Source organism: Emydura macquarii, unplaced genomic scaffold (assembly GCF_026122565.2).
Source record: "Emydura macquarii macquarii isolate MOO-44397 ecotype Brisbane River unplaced genomic scaffold, CSIRO-AGI_Emac_v2 contig_2422, whole genome shotgun sequence".
In the NCBI taxonomy this organism is placed as follows: domain Eukaryota; kingdom Metazoa; phylum Chordata; order Testudines; family Chelidae; genus Emydura; species Emydura macquarii.
Window position 1 is genome coordinate 7,936,644 of NW_027132559.1, and position 21,938 is coordinate 7,958,581.

The 21,938-nt window shown below is 37.8% G+C and overlaps 1 protein-coding gene across 2 annotated transcripts in view; it reads left to right on the top strand.

Annotated features, from left to right (window-relative positions):
- The window catches only part of AZI2 (5-azacytidine induced 2), a 45,100-nt gene extending 28,936 nt beyond the window's left edge, over nucleotides 1-16,164 (top strand). For both annotated transcript variants that reach the window (XM_067561873.1, XM_067561874.1), the window contains exons 6-8: nucleotides 1,583-1,644; nucleotides 8,816-8,937; nucleotides 13,690-16,164. In XM_067561873.1, coding sequence (XP_067417974.1) covers nucleotides 1,583-1,644; nucleotides 8,816-8,937; nucleotides 13,690-14,093 — 588 coding nt within the window. In that variant the 3' untranslated portion in view covers nucleotides 14,094-16,164. The remainder of the gene's footprint in view (nucleotides 1-1,582; nucleotides 1,645-8,815; nucleotides 8,938-13,689) is intronic.
- The last annotated feature ends 5,774 nt before the right edge of the window (nucleotides 16,165-21,938 follow it).

Genomic DNA, 21,938 nt, shown 5'->3' on the forward strand with positions numbered 1-21,938 from the left:
TTTCTGGATACAAAGACCAGTTTAGCAAACAGTTTAAAACCTAGCAGCCATTTCTCTTTTTAATGCTATTGTGGCGTTCTGGTTGTCATTTGTATATTTTTAGTATTCTAGATATTCTTGTTTCAGTTTTGCATCTTCAGTGTATGGGATATTCAACCTGCATCAATTAAAAGCTATTCTAATAATACAGTGGGTCCTCTTAAAGCCACAGTGACAATCAATAGCATGTTTGCCAGAACTAAAATTAAATACCAGTTCCATAAGCTACCAGCCCTGATATTTAGAAACGAAGGTAGGATGAGAATATTTGGATATACTGAATGGAAAAGGCCAAAATAAAGTAAATACCTATCAAAAGAGAAGGCATGGTAAAAGCACCGGTAAGATCCAAAAAAGCTTTATTTTGGCGCTTGTTCATCACTATTTTAGCTTGAGATTTTGTTTAATCCCTTCCAGTAGAAGGCTCCTTTCTGGGAGAATCTTTTAAACTCTTCAACCAGCATCACTGGAGAAGGTCAACTTTTGACACAGTGGAGTGATTTTAAATTATTGATTTAAGTTTGGTTGAAGCTTTTTAAATCTAATTTAAAAGTTTTTGCTCTTATGACTTTAGATTATATTTAACAATGAACTAAATTATAAATGCTGTTTTTAATGCCACTCTGTGTAGGGTAGCCTACTTGAATTTTATGAAACTGCTACAGGAAAAAACAAAATGTTAAAAATTAAGGCCCTGCTACCTGAAACACTACAGGAAGTACATTTATCTTATGCAACATCTATTTTTCTTCTTAAAATATTTAGGGGGATGAAATCTTGTCACATGAAAACAAAATTGATTCAATGTTAATAGAAAAAAGTCATTTAGACTTTCAATAAGTTGTGAACTTTTTATACAGAAGCCAGAATTTTCAAATGCAGATGTCCAAAATTAGGATCTTTAAACCAATACTTAGGTACCTAAAAGTGGGATTTTCCAAAGTACCTAGGTGATGTAGCAGCACAAATCCCACTGATTTTAATCTGCAAATTCTGATAGAGTATAATCTGGTTGAAACACTTCAGTTTACTTGTTTTGTGGAAACTTGATATATTAAAAGATAGTGCCTGCAAGTATAGCCGAGACTATTTAGTTATCAGTTTTGTGGTTGGTTTGTTCTCACAGAAATAATGTTAATGAGGCTCTGGATTTGTCTTTTTCTGTCTAGATGAGCATTTTGTGTGAAACTTCTTACAAGAAAATCTCTAGATTCCATAACTTTCTGAAACATTCACAGTGTGGGATAGTACTGTTGCATTTCACTCATTTTCTCAACATAGAATTTGACCCTCTTGTTGGTCAAACATTAATTCAGATAACCACAATTTATGTAGGAAACTTTTGTGAATTTTACAAATTTTCCATTGTAAAATGGCACATCAATTTCTCATCAATCTCTTCTTCCCTTCCCAAAGTACATCAGCTAATGAAACTGAAGACCCTCATACTCGTAATATTAGATGCCACAAAATTGACTCTGCTTTTGTTTCAGAGGTTTTGGCTGCTAGATAAAGTTAACTGTTTGCTTTTTTTTCTTTTCAGGACCAGGCTCAGGAACTAAATCTGTTAAATGGAGACCTTTCCCAGAAACAAAACATTCAGAGGTATGAAGATCATGTGGCTCTTCCATGTTTCATTTTGTTGTTAGTGTGTGTTTGATTTAGAAATGATACATTGAGCTGGTGTGGGCAGATGGTTCTGTGAGTGAACTTATTTGAATAATATGCTAATTCAACCAAGGTAGCTCACTGTATAAATAGTTACCAACTCAAACGAACTTGACATTTGACAAAATGTATTATTTTTATTCATGTTGATAAATGACAATGAAGTTAAATCTACTGATGTGAAGAGCTCTAAGACAGAGAAGACAGTGGCTAAATCAGGGGTTCTCAAACTGGGGATTGGGACCTCCTCAAGGGGTCACGAGATTATTGTGGGGGAGCCGTGAGCTGTCAGCCCCCACACACGCCATGGCTGCGGCTGTCAGCCCTGTGCATGGCTGACAGCCAGAGCCCTTCAGAGCTGGGTGGCTGGAGAGCAGCGGTTGCTGGCTGGGTGCTCTGAAGGCAGTGCTGCCTGAAGCAGCAGTGCAGAAGTAAGGATGGCATGGCATGGCTGAGGGTGGCATGGTGGGGATTGTAACTTTTTGGGGAGGTTGTCACAGGCTGAAATATTTTCAAAGGGGATCCCAGAAAAAAATGTTTGAGAACCCCTGGGCTAAATCTTCTGGCTTGTGTCCAGATCACACAAATTAAACACCAGATTTAATAGGCAGTTTTTAAAAAATAGTTAAGAGTTTTTTGTTTTTTTTTCATCGTTGACTGTAGTAGAGTCAGAAGCGTAAGAGAAATGGAGGTGGGTCAGTACAAATTAGAGATCCAACACCCAAATATAAACTGAGTGAACAGACGTGCAAAATGAGAAGTTGATTTGAGGGAGTAAGGGAGTAGATAAGGCTGTAATGTCAGAAAGATTGTGTAGCCAATGTTTGGAGAGTTTTTTGCAAACTTGTATTGTGATTTTGAGTTTGCTTTGGTAGCAGCTTCAAGACTAAATGTGGTGGAAGATAAGATGTGGAAAGTAGGACCATATATCCTAATAGTATATCTGGATTCCTTTATGTTTAGTGACCAGGAGTTGCCATTCCTTTTTTCTTTGGTATTGAACAGCCAACTTGGGACACTATCATGGAGTGAGCTGGCCCTTTAAATGCACTGGGCCCAGCTCTACTTTTGTCTGATTTCTTCTGATTCATAGGACTGGGGTGTCCTCAGGTGAAACATCTGGTGGAGGGAACATGTGATCAGGACGAGTCACATGACTAGGGTTGGGTGACTAGGCTGAAAGAGGAACCTTCTAGAAAAGAGACTGTGTTCCTCTTAGACTGAGATACATCAGGATTTGAGAAAAGTTTTGGATGAGTTCATCCACAGTGATAAGACAAAAGACTTGTGAAGGACTTAGCCAGAAGAGGAGTGGGAAATCCCCAGGAAGGGGTGGCTGCAGAAGCAGGACACAGGCCTGAGCTGGTAAAGGCCTAACGGAAGTGCTACTTGAGACATGCAGGAAGTAGCCTCAAAGAAACAGTGATGTGGATGGATGCACTTGGAGCAGATGGCTGTTTCACTAGTTGGGTCCTTGAAGCTGAAGCCTGGCATAGAGGTTGGGAACATGTTCCCCTTCACCTTTCTCTTGTGCCTCTGAGTGGGTAATCCTGACGAAGGGTAAAGGATTGGTTGTGCTCCTAGTGAATGGGCTTTGAAGATCTCCTGTGTGAAGGGGAGAAAGTATGTTGTTGGAGTCCTGGACTACTTAACCCTGGGGAGAGGATGGAAGGACTGAGTGGACTGTGATCCAACTTCTGTGATGAGGAGAGCCCTTGCATTAAGGGGCCAAGGACTAAATCCCAACCATAAAGGAAAGAATAGTGATCTTGAAGAGAACCAGAAGCCCACAATAGAGGATGACAAGACTTGCACTTCTGTTTTGTGTAGACTTTTGCTTATCCCTAGAAGAGAGGTTTACGATTTAGATGGAGGGCCAAGTCACCTCAACGCACCTTACCGCTTTACCAGTAGTGGGAGATGGTGAGTCTGAATGGAAATAAAGGTGCAGAGCAGGGGTACTAAAACACACATCAGGACAAGGGAAGCCAACAGTGTTACAGATGTGATCAAGTCAAGAAAAAGGAAGTCAGTAGAGGCAAGGTGGAGGTAAAGACTAATTCTGGAGATGGTGATAGGGACTTGGAGATAAGGGAGATGGGAGAGGGTCTTGTGTTAAGGATAATGCCAAAATTTCTGGGCTTGAGAGCAATGTTTCCTTTTTATTTGAGAATAATAGTGGAGTCATGATACGGGATTAAGTACTTCAGTTTTTGGAGTATTCAGTTGTAGTTAGAAGCCATTGAAGAAAAGCAGATGGGAGATGAGGCATTGGAATGTGAGTCAGTAGACCATAGTTGTGTGAAGCCACATAGAAGTGGTGGTGAAGGTAGAAGATAAAGGATCAAGAAATCAGCTGTGTGGTGCTCTATCTTGGAAAGTGTAAAGTCTCCACCAAAAACTTAAAAGGGAGAAGTAGCATTCAAGCAGGAGAAGAGCATACTGGAGAATTTAGCTGCTTGTTCAACCCAGTTGAAAAGGATAGAGTGAACAACACCTGAAAAGCCACACTGATATCAGGGTGAGAAAAGGAAGCTGTGATCAGAGGTAAGAGTAAACTAAATGCTTCTAGTGGTGATATCAATTATGTGCAAAATGCTGTGTCATCTGAGCACATTATGTAAACTAAAAACATCAGGCAGAGCTGAGCATATTGTGGAGCAAAAATAGCCACCCCTCCATTAACCACCATAACTTGCCACTTGGTCTTGGTCTTAATCTCCACAGTTTTATAAGAAGGTGAAACAAACTTTTGAGCAAAAAAATGAGTCTCATGCAGCACCTTAAGGTCAGACATTTTTCCAGTTTTACATCTGGAAGTTCTCACATATTTTAACAGTAGTGAAATGAAGCATGTAGAAGATTCTCAGATAGCTAGACTCCAAACTAATCTAGGATTTAAAAGATTAACACCTTGCATCATTCCAAGAAAGAGATGCAAGTTACCACAAATTAATGAATCACAAGTGTAATGTAGTGATGGGGACCTACTCCACTTAAGCATGTGGCCCGCTGCATTTTGCATTGGCTGAAGCTTAAATGGCCTTTGTGGCTTGTCCCTTATAGTGAGTTGGAGTAATGCAACCTGTAGATGACAAGGGCATAAGACCTTAATTAACATAGTTCCTGACTTTCCTATCTACTCTTCTCCAACAGCTGAGAGACATTAGCAGACACTAGAAGAGGCTTGAATGGTAAAGGAAATTTGCAGCTGCTAATGGGAAGGAGTTGGGTCCTGCAAGTAGTACTGTAGCTTCTGAGATTGAAGGTTTTCCCTTGTACTGCAGAAATAGCTGTTTGTGAATGTGCTCCCAGTTGCAATTTACCTTTTCTCATATAATGTACAACACTTAAATATCTTCAAGCTGACTTCTTAGAAGATGGAAGCAGAGGTGGAGAATGCAGTGACCCACCCTAACCTTGCTTCCAGTGATCAGTGCTGTGCTGCATGCCTTCAACAAACAGGAAATAAGGAAGATGTTACAATTTATCCCTTCTATTCACTTGACAAAAATACATGGGAGTCCTCTTGAAAAATGTCTGAATAGCCCCAAAACATCTGTGCTCCATAATCATGTTTGTATTGTAATCTGATCAATTGTTATCCTGCTTGACTACAGGGATTGCAGTATGGGGAAGTTCAAAAATACTTTTGAAAATGCCATTTAAAGAAAATACTTAAGCTTAAAGGAATGTAGTGGTTATACCCATACATTTGTGAACTTATTTGTAACTCTCATCCCCACATACCCAATTTGTGTACTTACATTGTTTTCCACAAGAGGGGGGAATAGTACTTACTAATAAGAAATTGTTATGGAGTTATATCTTGTTGTTGCTTTGCCATCTGAGAGGGGGAAGGAAACATATTTTAAAGAATGAGTAGTGCTATGGGTGTTCCTTTAATTTGTTCTATAGTATTTTTAGTACAACTAATATAGCGTGCACAGTATCTAAATTCCTGCTACTCAACTTCATCTTAAAGTGGTCACATAGCAAACACTTCTTTCATGTTGTTCCAATTGCAGCCTGATAGTCAATCTTGCATGTCTGACAATAGAGGTGTTAACTACTTTATCTTGAGATCTGTCCTTCAGTTTAGTAAATTTGTTTTTTAAAAAGCAGGTAGCAGCCCTTTATATGAATTAGCACATGTACAATGTGGTTTTATATTGTAATGTGAGTAACTATTTGTAATGCATATTGAATATACAGAACTGTACAGAGCAGTCAGCAACTCTCTCTTCACACTTAGACAGGTTCTGTGTAAAACGTTTACTGTCGCAAACAACCTTATTGTTTACTAGGGGAGGACATGGGGTTAACTAATTTTTTGTGACTTAATTATTTCACACTTATCAACAACTTGCAAAATCTTCTGTGATTTAATATAATACCTGGTTTGCATATCCAGTTTGCTGAAGACTTAAACAGTTATGTTGGTGCTAAGAGCTTTCCAAGTAGTATTTGTAAAAGGATTGTATAGTGATGGATAATTTTATTGGTGGGATGAACATTTTAGTAAAATAAGCTGTAGTATTTCATGTATGTTTGTAGTTAATATATTTTTAAGATATTGCAGTAATGGGATTTATGTGTAGTTAGTGGATTACATTTTTTGTGTTTAAACAATTAACACATCTGAGAAGATTAAAATAAGTGTGTGTGTCTGTGTTTATATATATCAGTACAGTTACTTAGTAATTACAATTTACAATCTGGATATATAGAATCCTTAATAACCATGAAGAAACTATTTGTAGTAATTAAATAGTTAATCAATACATGCAAAGTTCCATGTTGCACATTCTCATCTGGAGGAAAATTGTACATATGGTGTAAAATTTCAAAAGCACTTAAGTTCCATTTTCAAAAGTGATAGGCAGTTCAAAGTCCCATAGACTTTCAAATGAGACTCAAGCTTTTAAGTCACTTTTGAAAATGGGATTTAAACTCCTAAGTCATTTAGGCACTTCTGAATATTTTACTTTTAGTCTGTGGCAGATTTGGAGCTGGTTTTATGTTTTATGTAACTTGGAGACTGCATAGTTCTTGTTTGGTAGAATGGTTGAACCAGTCTCATTTTCAAGATTGAGAGCATCCACATAAGTGAAGCATAAATTTGATTTGTTGTCCTCTGTTTAAAAAAAAAAAAAAAAAAAAAAAGGTTTAACAAACTTGAGATAGTTAATTAGTTTGAGTTTTCAGGTGTCCCACAGATTCTGCAGTAGATATCCACAAATTTAAGATAAGCTTTTTTGCTCTCAGTGCAAATGTGTCGATAACATTAATTTCATACCTGCTGACACCACTGATGCCCAACAATCTTAGAGCTGAAGTGAAAACTATTGTGCTGTCACATCTATAAAGCAATTTTGAATGTGGATTCATAAATTCAGTATAACAGGGATTTTTGTATATCATCTAGTGCAATTGGGGTCTCCATCCATGACTTAGGTGCTATGATAATTAATACAAAAAATAATTAACTCCACAAATAGGTTTGTATATGTGCATATTTACTGTTAAGTGATATTTATGGCCATACTCTGTTTTGAAAGAATCAAATTTTAAACATTAATGGTGTAGTTTCCTTTCTAAGCAACTTGTGGGGATCCAAGGATTTTGTTAGAGCAGGATTCTTAATTTAAAAAAAAAAGCTGAGGGTTTTCTATAGCCAGCAGTTGACTGATTAAAACAATAGTAGCCAAGTGCCTCTACATCAAAGGTAACAGTGAATGCATATTTAAAAATATTGCAGTAGGGCTGTCAAAATGGTAGTTGATATACAGTTGCTGTTCAATATGTGTAGGCTCATTCATGCTTCTATCTAATGATTCCATTTGAAATTACAGGGACAGGTTTTTAAACAAGGTTGAGTCTTAGCTGCTCTTATTGTTCTCAATAAGAGCTGCAAGGTACTGAGCAGTCTTTGAAAATAGTCACTCCATGTACTTGCATAAACAGAAACTGAATTCTCTTGAAAATCTGGCCCCAGTTGTGGGTGCTGAGCATTTCTGAAAATCTGGTTCATAGTAGTATGCTCTGAAATAATGTGGTTCAGCAGGGCACTAAGTGTACCTTCTTCAGCAACTATTAAATATTGGAAAAATACTCTGGAGCCTGAATAATCTTCTTGTGTAGATTAATAAATAGCACTTCATAATTGATATTTTGTTTGCTTAGACATTCTCATAACTATTTCTTGGCAAAATCTGACTTGCTAATTATCCATGATGACTTAAACAGGTAACAACTGCCTGAAATAACAGAAACCTTTATAGGACAAAACTGCTGTACCTGTGCCCACTCCATCACCCCTTCTCTGTCCACCACCAAAAATGAGAACTGGTCCTTGGTACCTTATACTGTCTTGTCACACTGATTTATACTTAACAGCATGAGACAGCCTAGTGAGACATAAAGCAATGTAATGCATTATTTTAATTTGGCCTGGGTATGTGTTCAGCAATTTGGGCATCAAGTACCTAATTAATCTGAATTTTCTGTGGCAAACTGAGTGGTGTGAAGACTAAAATACCAAGTTTGAAATATCAGACACTTCGTTTTTGACTAATACTGTAGATCCATTAACGTGATCTGTAATATTATGTTAATAAAGTGTGTGTGGTAAAATTTGCTAAATCACAAACAAAGCAATTCATATTTGATTCTTTACCACATCTACTTCATAGTATCCATTGTGTGTATTAAAAATAAAACCAGCCTCAGTTCAAATTTCTCAGGGGGTACTGCTTTTGTATCAGGATTGTCACTTATTTTTCAGATGTGAAACTAGCGGAATATTCTTACTTTTCCATTTGGAGAGTTTGAAATTATTGCTTTAGTTCAGTGTTTTAAGTACTTGTATGCACAGGATTAAGAGCCGGATAACCAATCGGGGTTTCTGACTTACTGTCTATACCGTCCATTGGCAATGTCAGATTGAAATGATTCTTTAGTAAAACTGAAAAGAGAATAGATTCATTAAGCAAAAAAGTCTTTGTTCAGGGTTAATGTTTTCAGTGTTAATCTTAAGAATTACAATAGAGTCAGGGTGGGCAGTTGCAAGGGAAGCAGACATTTAACTTTTTAATATGTATTTCAGTGAAAATGTGCAGCAAGCATACTGGGAACTGAAGAGGGAAATGTCTAATTTACATCTGGTGACTGAAGTGCAAGCTGAGGTTCTACGAAAACTGAAAACAACCCCAATTGCAACCAAGAAAGGCAAGTCAATGTTTGCAGGAATAAGTCTTACAAGTACAAACCTCTGATCCAACCTATACCATTTTAAAGCGAAACTAGCTATCATATCTTATCAAAATCTTATCAATTGAAGTTGATAAGCCAGAGTGTATTGTAGTTCCTGCCTACCCATTTACTGCTTTGGCTTCTGTCTCATACTGGTCAGCTTCACACATAAAGGTGTTGCTGATGTGTTTTTTCTTCAGTACTGTATTCTGTTCCCCTTGTGGCTTTTTTCTCAGTCAAGTGTCGCTGATGTGTACAAGGCTGAGGTGTTAAGTTTACTCATATTTGACCTTTTACCACAAGTACTTCATATTAAACAAAAAACAAGGATTTCACTTTTCAAATGCATTCTCTTACTTTAAGAGTAAATATATAAAGCATTTTGGTAGCATTTCAAAATTCAGGAAAAGATTTTAAACTCTTTCCCTGTAGCTATAATTTTTCTTTAATGATGAAAACAGTCATAAAACTTTTATCTCCTAGTCAGATAAAACACCAGAAGATGACATTCCCTGTACATCAAAATATTGATGCTGTAAAGCTGGTTTGCCTTCAGCAAATTAAAAACATTTGACAAAAATTGGTCATTTCCATTGCTCTGGGTTTAGTGCAGATTTTATACATTAATGACTGAAATTATTTCTATTTCAACTCCTGTAATATTTCCTTCCAATGCAGGGGTTTTATAAGAGATGGATATTTGGCACTGTCACCTGTGATCTAATGATTGAAAGCTAAAGAAGATAATGTTCAGTTAATGAGTAGCAACATCCCTGTTTTCACTGGGTAGGAAATTCAAAATGTAGGTAACAAATAGGATAAGCAACAGTCACTTGGGTATGGTATGTTTGATAATTTGATGATGGCATCTGATGATGCTTTTCTTTGATAAAAGATATAAACGGATCAAAAGTTCAGATGACAGTTCCAAAAGGCTAAATGTTAGAGGAACACTTCATTGCTAAAACAGAATTGGATGGCTCAAGAAACTGATAATGGCATTCACCTCTAGGTCAGCAGTTTGAATTTGGTCCTCATCTGTGACTGACTGATCACTATCTGAGATGTTCTAGAAAAGGAATTGGTAGCTTTAGTCCAATTCCTACTGAATGTCTGTCTACATTGTAAAGTTTCAGTACTGATACTTTTGACATCCAATTTCAGAAGAGAAATCAAGGATTGCCCGGACTCTGAATAATTCTCTAGCCCTAAGAAGTCTGTTTTGGCGAGGGTTGTGTAGTGGTGGTGTAGGGAAGCATGCATTTACTGTGCTGTGCTGGTTCTGCAGCTGTTGTTTCTCATATTTGCAGAAGTGCTAATAATGCACTTCTCCACTGGATAATTCATTGCAGCAGTATTTTCTGTAGTCAATAGTGGAATTGTGCATCAAGGGATATAGGACGCATCATTATAAATTGGTCTGTTGGGCTGTGTGGATTTTTGCCAGGTTTATACTGTAAGTTTCTTTGCCCATGGTCATTGGTACATACAAGCATCAGGCTTTAAGACTGGAAGCTTGCAACAGAGTAAAGCTGGACTTGGCTTACGTGATTCATCTATGTCTCATATTAATGCAGTTCAGTCATGATGCACCTGCATCATTTACATGCAGAGTATAACCTTGATTTAAACCATGTCTTGAATTATTCATGGAAGAAAATAAGTTTGCCTACTAACTGTGTTAGAGCAATCCTCATCTCCTCCTTCTAAATGTGAATTTGGCTTTTAGGGGTCATGATGACATGATCATAAAAGAAACTTCTAGAGTTAAGATAAACAGGATCCTCACTTTAACAATTGTGTCTAAATATTCCATGACCTTCTAAAATGATATCCTTGCATATGTTAGGGTTGACTTGAGTCACAAATTGGGGAAGTAAAACAGGTGATGTAAAGGTGGCTGGATTGTGAATATATATAACTGAAAACCTATGATGATATCAAAGAATTGAATTGCTTTCTCTGCTTTCTTCTTATAAGGACCTCTGTATTTTCAGAATGTTTCACACATATAGAATAGTTTTTTTCCCAAATAGGCACATTATTATGGAAAAGGCTGGTAGAATCTGGAATGTTTTGGGAAAAATTAATGAGTCAAGGTCTACTGCATATTGTTTAAGTAGTAATGGGCAAGGGTAGAAAGAACTTCCTCTCCTTCCCACAGTGTTTCACTCACTATTCTAAGTTCCATTTTTGAACACTTTGACGTTAGTTCTATAACTGCAGTGAGGCATTTTGTTTCAGAAAGCCTTTTACTTTTCAACACCATGGTTCATTCTCCTCAGAGAAATGGAGAGGGTAAGCAATTTTAGAGTTCAAAATAATTGTTGCTACATGTTAATCTTGCCAACAGAATGTCATGTGTAACCTGTATGTGGATTCCATTAATCCATATACAAGACACTAGTCATGAAAAGAAGCTCATGGCTTCTTGAAGCATTTTGGAAATCTTTGTAACTATCTATGATGGTGGATGGAAAAACAAAAAGAAACTAAGGTGTTTTCTGATGCTTTACAGTACCTTAACATAAATAGAGCATGAGTACATTTAAGATTGAAGATTATATAATGTTGTAGCTCCTTGCATGAATTGGGCATTATATGACTCTTAAATGTTGAAACAGAGTCACCCTAGGAAGCTGTTTGAATTGACATGCGTTAGCTGTTTGAAGTGGTTAGAAGCAAAAATGTTCCTGCATAATGGAGTTGCTGTCTCAGAAAAAACTGACAGTCTGTTCCTGTATTGAGTTGTTGCTTGGCTGATATAGTTGGTCAAATCTTGACCACAGCAAACTTATCCTGTTTACTATTCAGTTCTCTACAACATGTCAAAGGTATGAGGAAATGGAACGTTTCTCTTTCATAGCTGTAACTTAGAATGCTCTCTGTGCAAACATAAAAATTTTCCTCAGAATTTATCTCAGTAGTTCAACCACTTCTTTCTGGCCTGAACTAGCTTCAGACTACTGAGGCTCTGTCATCATACAGAAGCCCCAATAAAATGCACTGATTTTTTTTTTTTAATGCATTTTTTCATCCACATAATTTCATTTAGTTCTCCAGTAGGCCATTTCCTTCAATGTGAGTATTGCTCTCTTTGCTTGTGTGCACATGTATGTATACACACTTATAAGCAAAGTATAGCAAGATCCTCAACAAAACAATAGTCTCTGCGCAGTTTTTGTTTGTAGAGCACCTAATACAACCGAATACCAGTCCTGACTGGGCATACCCACTCCTACAAAACAAACAGATAGTATATGTTGTGTATGTAACCTACTCTCAGTAGTAGGACAGGGCTGCCTAAGTGGCCCTGAGATCTTCCCTTGTCAAATAATCTTAATCTTAAAGTATAGAAACTTGGATCATTTTATTAAAATGTTAAAGTACTTTCCGGTTGAACATTAGAAATATTGATCCTGAAATTTGTATTAACTAATTATAACCCAGATTGTTAGTCTCAATAGACAGTTTGCACTGTTCCACACTTTTTGAGATGAGCAGCCATGCTATTAGAAGGTTCAATTTAACTAGAAGTATCCAAGGAGTAATAATATACTTCCTTTCTACGGTTATGAGTGAATAGTGCCTCATCTGTCCTAAAGCTTCAGCAATCCCAGTATTCACAGCATTTGAAGTACAGTATGTGGTTGCCATTTGTCCTTGTACCTATGAATAGCTTGCAGCTCAAGCACTGCTTTTTACACCTATCAACACAAATGGGGTGAGTCACAAATTTTCTAATATATTTTCCAGATGTGACAAACCAGCCATTGGAAAGTGCTTTTTACTGAACTTTGCTAATTGGTCACCATTTTTTTCACTTTCCCTGGCAGTGTGCTGTTACGTCCTGCTGCAAGAGCACCGACTCTTGTGTTTGTGCCTTATGAGCGCTGTAGTTATGAATAATTTTATATTCAAGATTCATAGCTTTTATATTCAAGATTCATTATCGGATGTGGATTGCTTAACCTGTAGGATCCAATTGACAATCCTCATTTACGAATCCTCATAAATTTGTAGTAAATGCTAAAGAGAAATATATGTAGTATAGGCAATTTAGCCTTGCCCACTCCCTGTCACATATTCCCCCAACATGTGGCGAGCCTCTTTTCCACTTTAGGATAGTTGCCTGTTTTCAAAAGGTCATCTTCACCTTCTTGTCCTTGAGCAGTGGGCCAGCAAAGCAGTCGGCTCTTCAGCAGAGAAGCAGTGAGCTCCATGCCCTCTCCCCATTGCTGCTTCATGCACTGAGGGGGGGAGTTCAGGACCTGGCAGCAGGAGGAGGCAGCTCATTAAGAGACAGTGAAATAGGATTATTTGCAGACCAGCAGGATTCATAGATTCCAAGGCCAGAAAAAGGGCCTTTGTGAAACATAGGCATTCCTCTCAGCCTGTTTAGGTCATCTGGTGCAGCACTCTCTATTAGCCTCACCAAACTCCCAAAGATTCACCTGTTCCTCCTACACCTATGTTGGAACTAGTTGATTTGGTTTTTTGAGAGAGTGCTGTTTCAGGAATTATGGTGGAACTTGTCAAATATATTTGAATAGAGATTGTGTTAACTCAAGTTAATGAATTAATGTGCACTCAGAAGCAGGATTAGGGATCCATTAGCTGAAAACTCTTGTCCTGTTACACTAGATACAGTACATTTGTGAATGTGTATATATACTGTATCCTCGTTACATAAATTAAGAATGACATTTAGTTGTCTTCTCTATTCAGCTTCTACGTGTGCACCAGTACAGTGTGTTGAAGACGTGGAGAAGGACCTCACAAAGTTGTATTTGACTTCTTCTGGGGCAGTCTTCAAAAACATCTCTCTTTCACAAAGTGACAAACTTCTCTGCAATGCCATAGCTCCCCCTCTCCCAAGAGATGTAAAAATCCTGTCTGAACGGGCAAATCTCCAGTCATGGACAGATGAGAGACCCATCCCTTTTGGTGGCACAACCTGTCATGAACAAAACTCCTACGGAAAGAGCTCTTTGGAAGATAATTCTTGGGTATTTCCAAGCCCTCCAAAACCCAATGATGCAATGTTTTGGGAAATAAAAAATAAGGCATCGTCAAACTATCCAATAAATTACCTGGATCAGTGTAATCAAAACTGCATGCACAAGAGCTAATTAGCTCTTGAGAGACGGGCTGGTTCTGAATAGGCACGAGTGCTATAAATTTTTAAACAGAAAAGTAACTATCTGAAATGTGGAGGTAACTTCTTTTGTCTTGTTCCAAGACAGAGCTTCTAATTGCTCACTGCTGTAAATCAGGAGTAAGTCAAAGGATCTATACTGGTAATATAGGTGTAAGCAAACCAGAATCAGGCCCTAAATGCTCGGTTCTCTTATACCAAAAATTATGCACACTTGCAAAGATTACACAGACTGAATATTTAAATCTTGGAATAAATCAAAATAATCCAGCTCTGCATTTCAGTTGCTGTATGTACATAACACTGCTTATAAAGGCATTTGGTATCCTGTGTTAGAAACTTCTAAAAGCTGTGAGCTTACCTCTGACAGAAATGTCTTTCAGATTTAGAACTCTCAGGTAAATAATGGAATTGGAATGTTGTTTTTCCCCCTCTGGTTCAGGAACAGTCACTGGATTTAAAATGTGTGATATATGCCAGGAAGAAAAGGTGAGATTTATAGGTTTGTTTGGTTCCCCCACCCGCCCACCTCCTCCAAAAAAAAAAAAAATGTTTATGTAACAGGTGTAAACCAAAACTGCTAGGATGCACTGTTTAGACTGCATCTTTATTTTGGCCTTATTGTAAGTATTTAAAGATCATAAAGAGATGATGCTGAAAGCTATAATTCCTGGACATAGTTTTTGTTTTTCTCTACTCACAAAAAGGAAATGAATTGCATTCTATGCACATTGGTGCCTGTTATAGAATCACCCTAACCAAAATGCAATGATCTTTGTGTGCCTCCTTTGTACATCACCAAAATCTTCACTTTCACTGTACGGTTTCTATGGCCACCAACTTTTTTTGTTTATCACAAGAACATTCAGAAGCCTTAATTTGAGCAGATCAGATGTTAAGTATAAGTGTTTGAAATACATGACTGTACCATGTCAATTGGGTTTTTAATCTTTTGTCAAAAATTAAAATGTTTCAAATGGTAGCTGCCAGCTCTATAAAAGTGTGTCCAAGTACTGATGTATGTGGGTGACCGGTATAAAGATGTATTTCTCTTTAAATCAAGGTCACTTCTAGGCAGTTACAAATCTCACTATTTAGTAGAGCGGTGTTAGCATTATTTGCCTTCATATACCAGGCTTACAATGAAATGGTTGGAATGTACAATACTTAGGAGGAAAATGCTACATTAGATATTTCATACTCTCAGTGAATATAAAGTTCTTTAATTGGTGGTAAAATTATTAGTCTTGTTGATTGTTCCCTATATACAGTAAACAAGCATCCAAATTCAGAGGTCCAACTTAAGGTCAGTGTAAAGAAAAAATGGGTTTCACAACAGTAAAGCAGTAAAATATAAAAAAGTTCCAATAACTTCTGTGGAAAAGTTATGAATCTGTAATGCAGCCATATCAATGATGCACTATAAAAGTGTGATGGAACTTGAGCACTACGTGACTTGTGGTTCCACTTTTTTCCTTCCCTGTGCAGTCAGTGCTTCATGTGATGTTCATTTCCTTTTCATGTATTGGAGTTTTGTGTATGTTGAAGTCAAAAGAATGTCTTTATGTCCTCTACTGTGTTAGTGAATAGCGTACGTAAATAATACGCCTACCATTCACCAGATACTGTTTTTATCTTTCTGTTATCTTGCTCACGTATCCTGGCTTGTCTGTGATTAATGGAAATGGTGTCAGATGCTGGAATTTGTTCTGACCAATGAACACGGCTGACTCAAGGGAGTACAAGCTCTTGCAAAGTAATAGAACAAACCCCAATATGCATAAAACAAATCCAAGTCACTAGGCTTTAGTTGATAGAACCAACTACCTGTGTAATAACAAAGCAGCAGAAACTATTTCTCATGTGGCTGCATAGACTGTATTGTATCTAATTCTAATGTAATTTACTGGGTCTATTCCCTTGATTACAAAGATTTTTGGTAAGTTCAATGTATTCAACAGACATCAACCTGATTAACATTTGGAATTATGCAAGGAAGGAATCCTGTTATGTAAAATTTTAAATAAATTTATTTTTGTTTGAAATGGACTTCACTTATAAATCTCCTTTTAGGCTCTGACAAGCACAGCTGTTTTCTTTGTTGCTATCGAATTCCTTATTTTTAGATTGTGTGCAAAGCAGGAAAGAATTTGAATGACCACAAATCAATGAAAATATAAAAGATTAGATTCTAGGTACCCTTTCATAGCCCTTAAGAAGAGTGTACACCTCCACCAATGGTTCTGACATGTGGAGGAGTAGTCTACTGGGCACATGGAGGTAGTGGGGGTTCTCCCTCCCCTCTTCCAAAAGTGCCCCTTTCCAATCTTGTTCTATTGTTCACCTTTTGTAAACAGTCAGGCTGCACTTCAGCATGAAGCTACTCTGTTCTCCATTCAAGGAAGTCCCTGGGCGTTGGCCTCTGCTACGGGTATGTACTGAGGGAGATGACAGCAAGAGAAAGCAGCACTCACGGAAGGGAGATTGCTGGATTCTGACAGATGAGACGGTACGGCTTGCTGAAGGAAGGATTTCAAGTCCAGTAATTGCAACAAGTAGCCATACCATAACCCTTGAAAAGGAAAACCCTGGGTTTGGAGTCATTTGGGAACTAGCCAGTTTTTGAAGTGGCAATGCATTTGTTGGACTTAAAGTCTACAATCAAATCTTGACTAAGGGCAGGTCTAAATACCACTTGTCAATCAAATTTACATCGCTCAGGGGTGTGAAAGACACCCTGTTTAGCAACACAAGTTACAGTGATTGAAGCGATGTCCAGATCAGCCCTATGCCAGCAGGAAATTCTCTCCCACTGACACAGCTTCCGCCTCTCACACGGGGAGTAATTATGCCAACAGGAGTGCGCTTTACCATCAGCACACAGTGTCTTCACCAGACACACTACAGCGGCATCAGTGCAGTTATACTGTTGTAGCACTTCTAGTGTAGACTTGCCCTAAGAAGAGCAATTTGAATCTTGCTTTTTATGGTTTAAGAATTTTTTTTTCCCATTTTCAAAAATAAAAGGTTTGTATGGACATGTCACAAATTGCATGCTCATGCCATAATGAGGTAAGGAATGGCTGTAGGTTTTTTTTGTATAAGAAAGTTCAAAATTCAGTCTAGCTGATCAACATAAGTGGCTATAGAAAACAAAAATCCCCACAAAACAGAAAAGTGAAAATTCCTCTGAAAAAAGGAAAAGTGAATTGAAAGTAAAAACAAGACTTTTTGAACATTCAAATTCCAAGTGTTTAAAATGTCATGTCCCATATGAACTGGCCATTACTGTCTCTCACAGCTCTACTTATCCTTAATGGAAGTATTAGGAAAATGCTATTGAATATTGAATTTTTCTTAGAAAAACACAGCATTCTGGCATAAACATGATTTGTTTTGCTTTTTCTATCAAGAGCAAAAGGCAAGCTAACTGCGTACTGAATATCTGGAAAGTCACTTAATTCCCAACTTTTTTTAACCAATCATTAAAACTGGAATAGTATAAACTTAGAGGCACTCTCCATTTTAAATTTAAAAGGTAAAAATAGTTTCAGAACCTTGTATGCTAACTGTTTACTGACTGTGATATTCTCCTCTCTTGCTGCTGTGTGAAATATCCATGCCAAGGAGGGAAGAAAAGTGAAGCACCCAACTAGCTTCCTCTAACATGCTGTCAAACGTATAAAATGAACAGATGTTTTTTCTCATGTTTTCCAATTACAATAAGCTTGGTGGTGGTTGTGACAATAGTAGGTTTAAAAAAAAACCCTTTAAGTTGATAGTCCCTTTGTTTTCAAGGCATAGTACAAATACAAACTAAAATCACTCTCACTCATAAACATAAAGCAGGGAACAGTTTTGTTACAAATACTGATCAATGTTTGTATGAAGATCTTACACAGCTTTGATTCTTTAATACTACTGCTGTTTTGTAGATCTAGTAAACTTAGTTATGGAGAGAAACCCCAATTCAGTTAAGGGTTTTGGGCAAGCAAGATGGGGGATCATATACTAAAAAAAACCTCAGGTTTTACTTGAAGGACAATATTTTTTGATGAGTAAATGCAACTGTTTGTGTTGCTCAGACCAGCAGCATGTGGAAGGCAAACATGCCTGTATAAATTGAAACATGAGAGGTTAAAGTTACAATTTTGGGGGTGGAAGAAATAAGGTGCACACTTACCAGTACTGGTGGTGTGAACAACTCAGGGGGCTCCTTTAAGTTGAGGAGGAAGCATGCTTTTTCTACCCATTCCACTGAGAAGTATCTGGCCTGAGGAGCCTGAGTGCTTGAATCGTTTCTGAATCTGTTCCATTCTTTCTGCTTTGAGTCTTCAAACAGGAACTGTGGGGGGGGAAAAGGAGCAGGAGGGCTGTGGCATTGCTCCCTGCTTCTATTGCAGGTAGGCAAAGTCTGGAGGGGGGAAAAGAGACATCTAACTATATCGATCTACCTTGTTGAATGACAGTTTTTTTGCCTTACTTCCTGGTAGGTGGTGATTCACTGCTGAGTGAGTGTAGGATGGGGGAAGAGAGCACGCTAGACAAAAATTCTTCACTTCAGCCTTAATGTTTAAACATTTTAATATGTTCACCTTCCATTAAAACTGAATCAGATCCAACCCCTCCCATTTCATTGACTGATAAGCAGTTATGTTAAGCTTTAAATAGTGGAATGGGCTCTCTGGGGGCAGGAACGATGCTGCTACACACAGAGCCTGAAATTTGCTCCTTTGCCTGTTGAGTTCTTCCTGGGCCAGCAGGAACTGAGCAGTCTGGAAGGCTACTAGGTGGGGTGAGGGGAAGAAAGTGGGAGAGGCAGAAGTACTGAAAGTGGGTCTCCAGTTAATCCATAACATTTGATGCTTGGAATAGCACTGAGGGGCTTTGGAGAGGCAAAATGCAACAATTGCCTATGGTGAGGGTAATGGAGTGGGGGAACCTTTCAAAGGCAAAAATTAACTCTATCTTTCCTGATGTGTGGTGGTGGTGGACGCCACTAGCTTGGCCTGAGTTGCCTGACACCTAATTAGTTGTTTGACCACTGTTTGAGGCCTAGCCTCCACAGCCTGACTGCTTTTTACAATTGGGAGAGACCAACAGAGTGCTAGGTAACCTTGTGGTATCTGTTTCTCCGCACCACATCAGATAGTAAATAGTGTGGGTTTTATACAACACAGCAAATAGTTTTAGTTTAGAATTGCATATAGATAAAGATGAACAACAGTTTATACATTTTACATTGAGGCATGTTCTTTTCCACCCCCTCTTCTACTACCAGATGCTGTTTTGCTCCAATTATCATGGTCAGAATATAAATATGTAGTGAGTATTAACAATGAAGTACAGAGAAAGCAAACATAAAACTATCACCCAAGATAAGCAAATAAAAGGACAATGTGTACAGAAAAGTATAAAAAGTCATCACCCAGATGAGGGGGCATGCTTCATCGCCACCTGATTCCACAGGAGCTGCTGTTGGCCTGATCCCCTGGCAGGGCTCCTGCAGTAAGCCATTGCTATATACAGCCTCTTGAGTGAACACAACCCTTTGGGTCTAGTGAGTGTGAGATGATGATTAATTTTGGGCTTTGTATGGAACTAGCTAAGAAATCCTTATACATTAAACCTTACTGATCTGCCTACTGGGTGTACCGTATATCTCACTGGTAACTTCACACTGATCATAAAGAATGCCCCAGAACATGTGGTACCTACTTACTCCTCAAGCCATCCCAATGGGATTTCAACCTAACCCCTTACTGTAGTGGAGGCTTGCATCTCTCTGCCATAAGTGCTCAAAAAAAGCTCTTATTTGACATGGTTGGTGTGGTTACCTCTTTTATTTTAAGGTAGCCCTATGACCTCTTAAGCAAAGTTTACTAAGTGGAATTAACATGTTGGAAAAGCATACAACCAAATCTTCCACTGTGAAAGGAGGAATCTGAATCTCCCACACACTTCTATCTTTATGTAGAATATGAAAGAGGGTACAGCTACATTGTCCCTTCAGTGATGTACAGACCTTCTGTAGTGTACTTCAGAGATGTAGGCAAAAGAAAGTAAACCATAGGATAAGACCAAGTCAGCATAGTTCCATTGAGTGCACTGCTGTTACTCTGTTGGTATTAATTACTGTATATAGCTCACATCAAAAGAGATGTAACTATAGAGCTGCAATCAAGTATCCAAATTCTATAAACGCAAAGTGTTGTAGGTGCTGCAAAAAGTGTTAAAATTTAAAATCTTCATAACTCCTCATTAGGCCAAGTTTTGGAACATATTGGACCTGATTCTGATCTCACCCTGGTTTAAGTCCCCCTGAGTTGACATACTCCAAACTTATACTGAACTACCTGACATTAGAATTAATCTCCTTTCTTCAGTTTAATGCTTTATATTGTGTGTTTCAACTTAGCTGCTATGTTTTCAAAACACAAAGATTTACCTGCATGAATTCCGCTAGAGTGCATTTATACACAATCTGTTTAGGAAAAACATCATGACATCTATTAGAGAGTTTACATGGCAGCCTCTGCTATGTTTAAGATGTTGAAACTTTTTAGGACAGCTGATTTTAAAATGCACCCCTCTCCCTCCCGGATTCCTGATAAGGACAAAAAACTGCCTTATATTTAAAAGATGTAAGGCATCAAGCTAATACTGTCACCATTCAAACACAATTTACAAGCACTAGTAATACTATAGCAGTCACATTTTTATACTGATTCAAATCTAAAGTTGTTTCCTTCCTGTTAATTTCAGAAGGACAGTGACAAACACACTACTAAACTTGTGGTTGGGAGTTTAAGATGCTGTTTCATAGTTAATTTAATAAAATACAGCCACTTACTGGATATAGTGACATGAGTTCTATGAGTGGCTATATAAAGTATATTCAGATACACACTAAACAAGTAATAGACTTCATAAGGACAGCATTGTAATTTCTACATATAATTTAAGGTGTACACATTTTCCAAATTTCAAGGGAGCATATGACCAAGACGACTTTCCATTTCAGAATTCTGGAGCAACCCATACTTTGTGGTGATAAAAGATACTGACAGGCAAAAACTAAATACAAATCTCTTCAATGGGAGAAAAGCAATAGAAACTTCCTGAAGCCTTGTTTACTCAAGTAATTTTGTTCACCTGAAATGTTCTCAGTGTTTTGAATAGCGCATGCAAGTCTCCTGCTATAAGAAATGTATGCTTCAAAAAGCCGATTATTTACAAAGGACAAACTGCCCAGTAATGCTTACAGAGGACACCGCTGTTTAGAGTTTTATCTTTTTAACTAACACACGTTTGTAGGGTTTTTTTTCCTTCAAACAGAAAGAAAATGCTACCTAAGATATCTAGAACCAATTCTGGCTTTGTCTATCACTTTCATTTCCTTGGTTTATTACTAGACCCCTGTCTTATCCATAGATTCGTTCTTTATACAAGTCGTTTTGTTGCTTACTTACCACTACGATCCATAATAATTTTGCAAGTGCAGCAACTCAATTCCACTATGTAAACTGGGTTTTTAATCATATAAGCATTATCACCTCTTTTGAAACAGGAAGGTAGTGGAGGAAGGATACTAAATTAATTGCAGCTGTTTTGACCCTTCATAAACACCCTCCCCCTTCCCAAGACAGCAATGTTCTTGGTCTTGATCTAAGTTTTTCTGAGACCAATTTCAGATTGTGGCAGCTATTTTATTATTCTGTGAAGCCATATCTTATACTAACATCTTCTCTTCCAGCTGTAAACGCTGAGTTGAAAAATGAATGAAAGAGTAACACCGCCTGGCAGGACCCTTCATTCC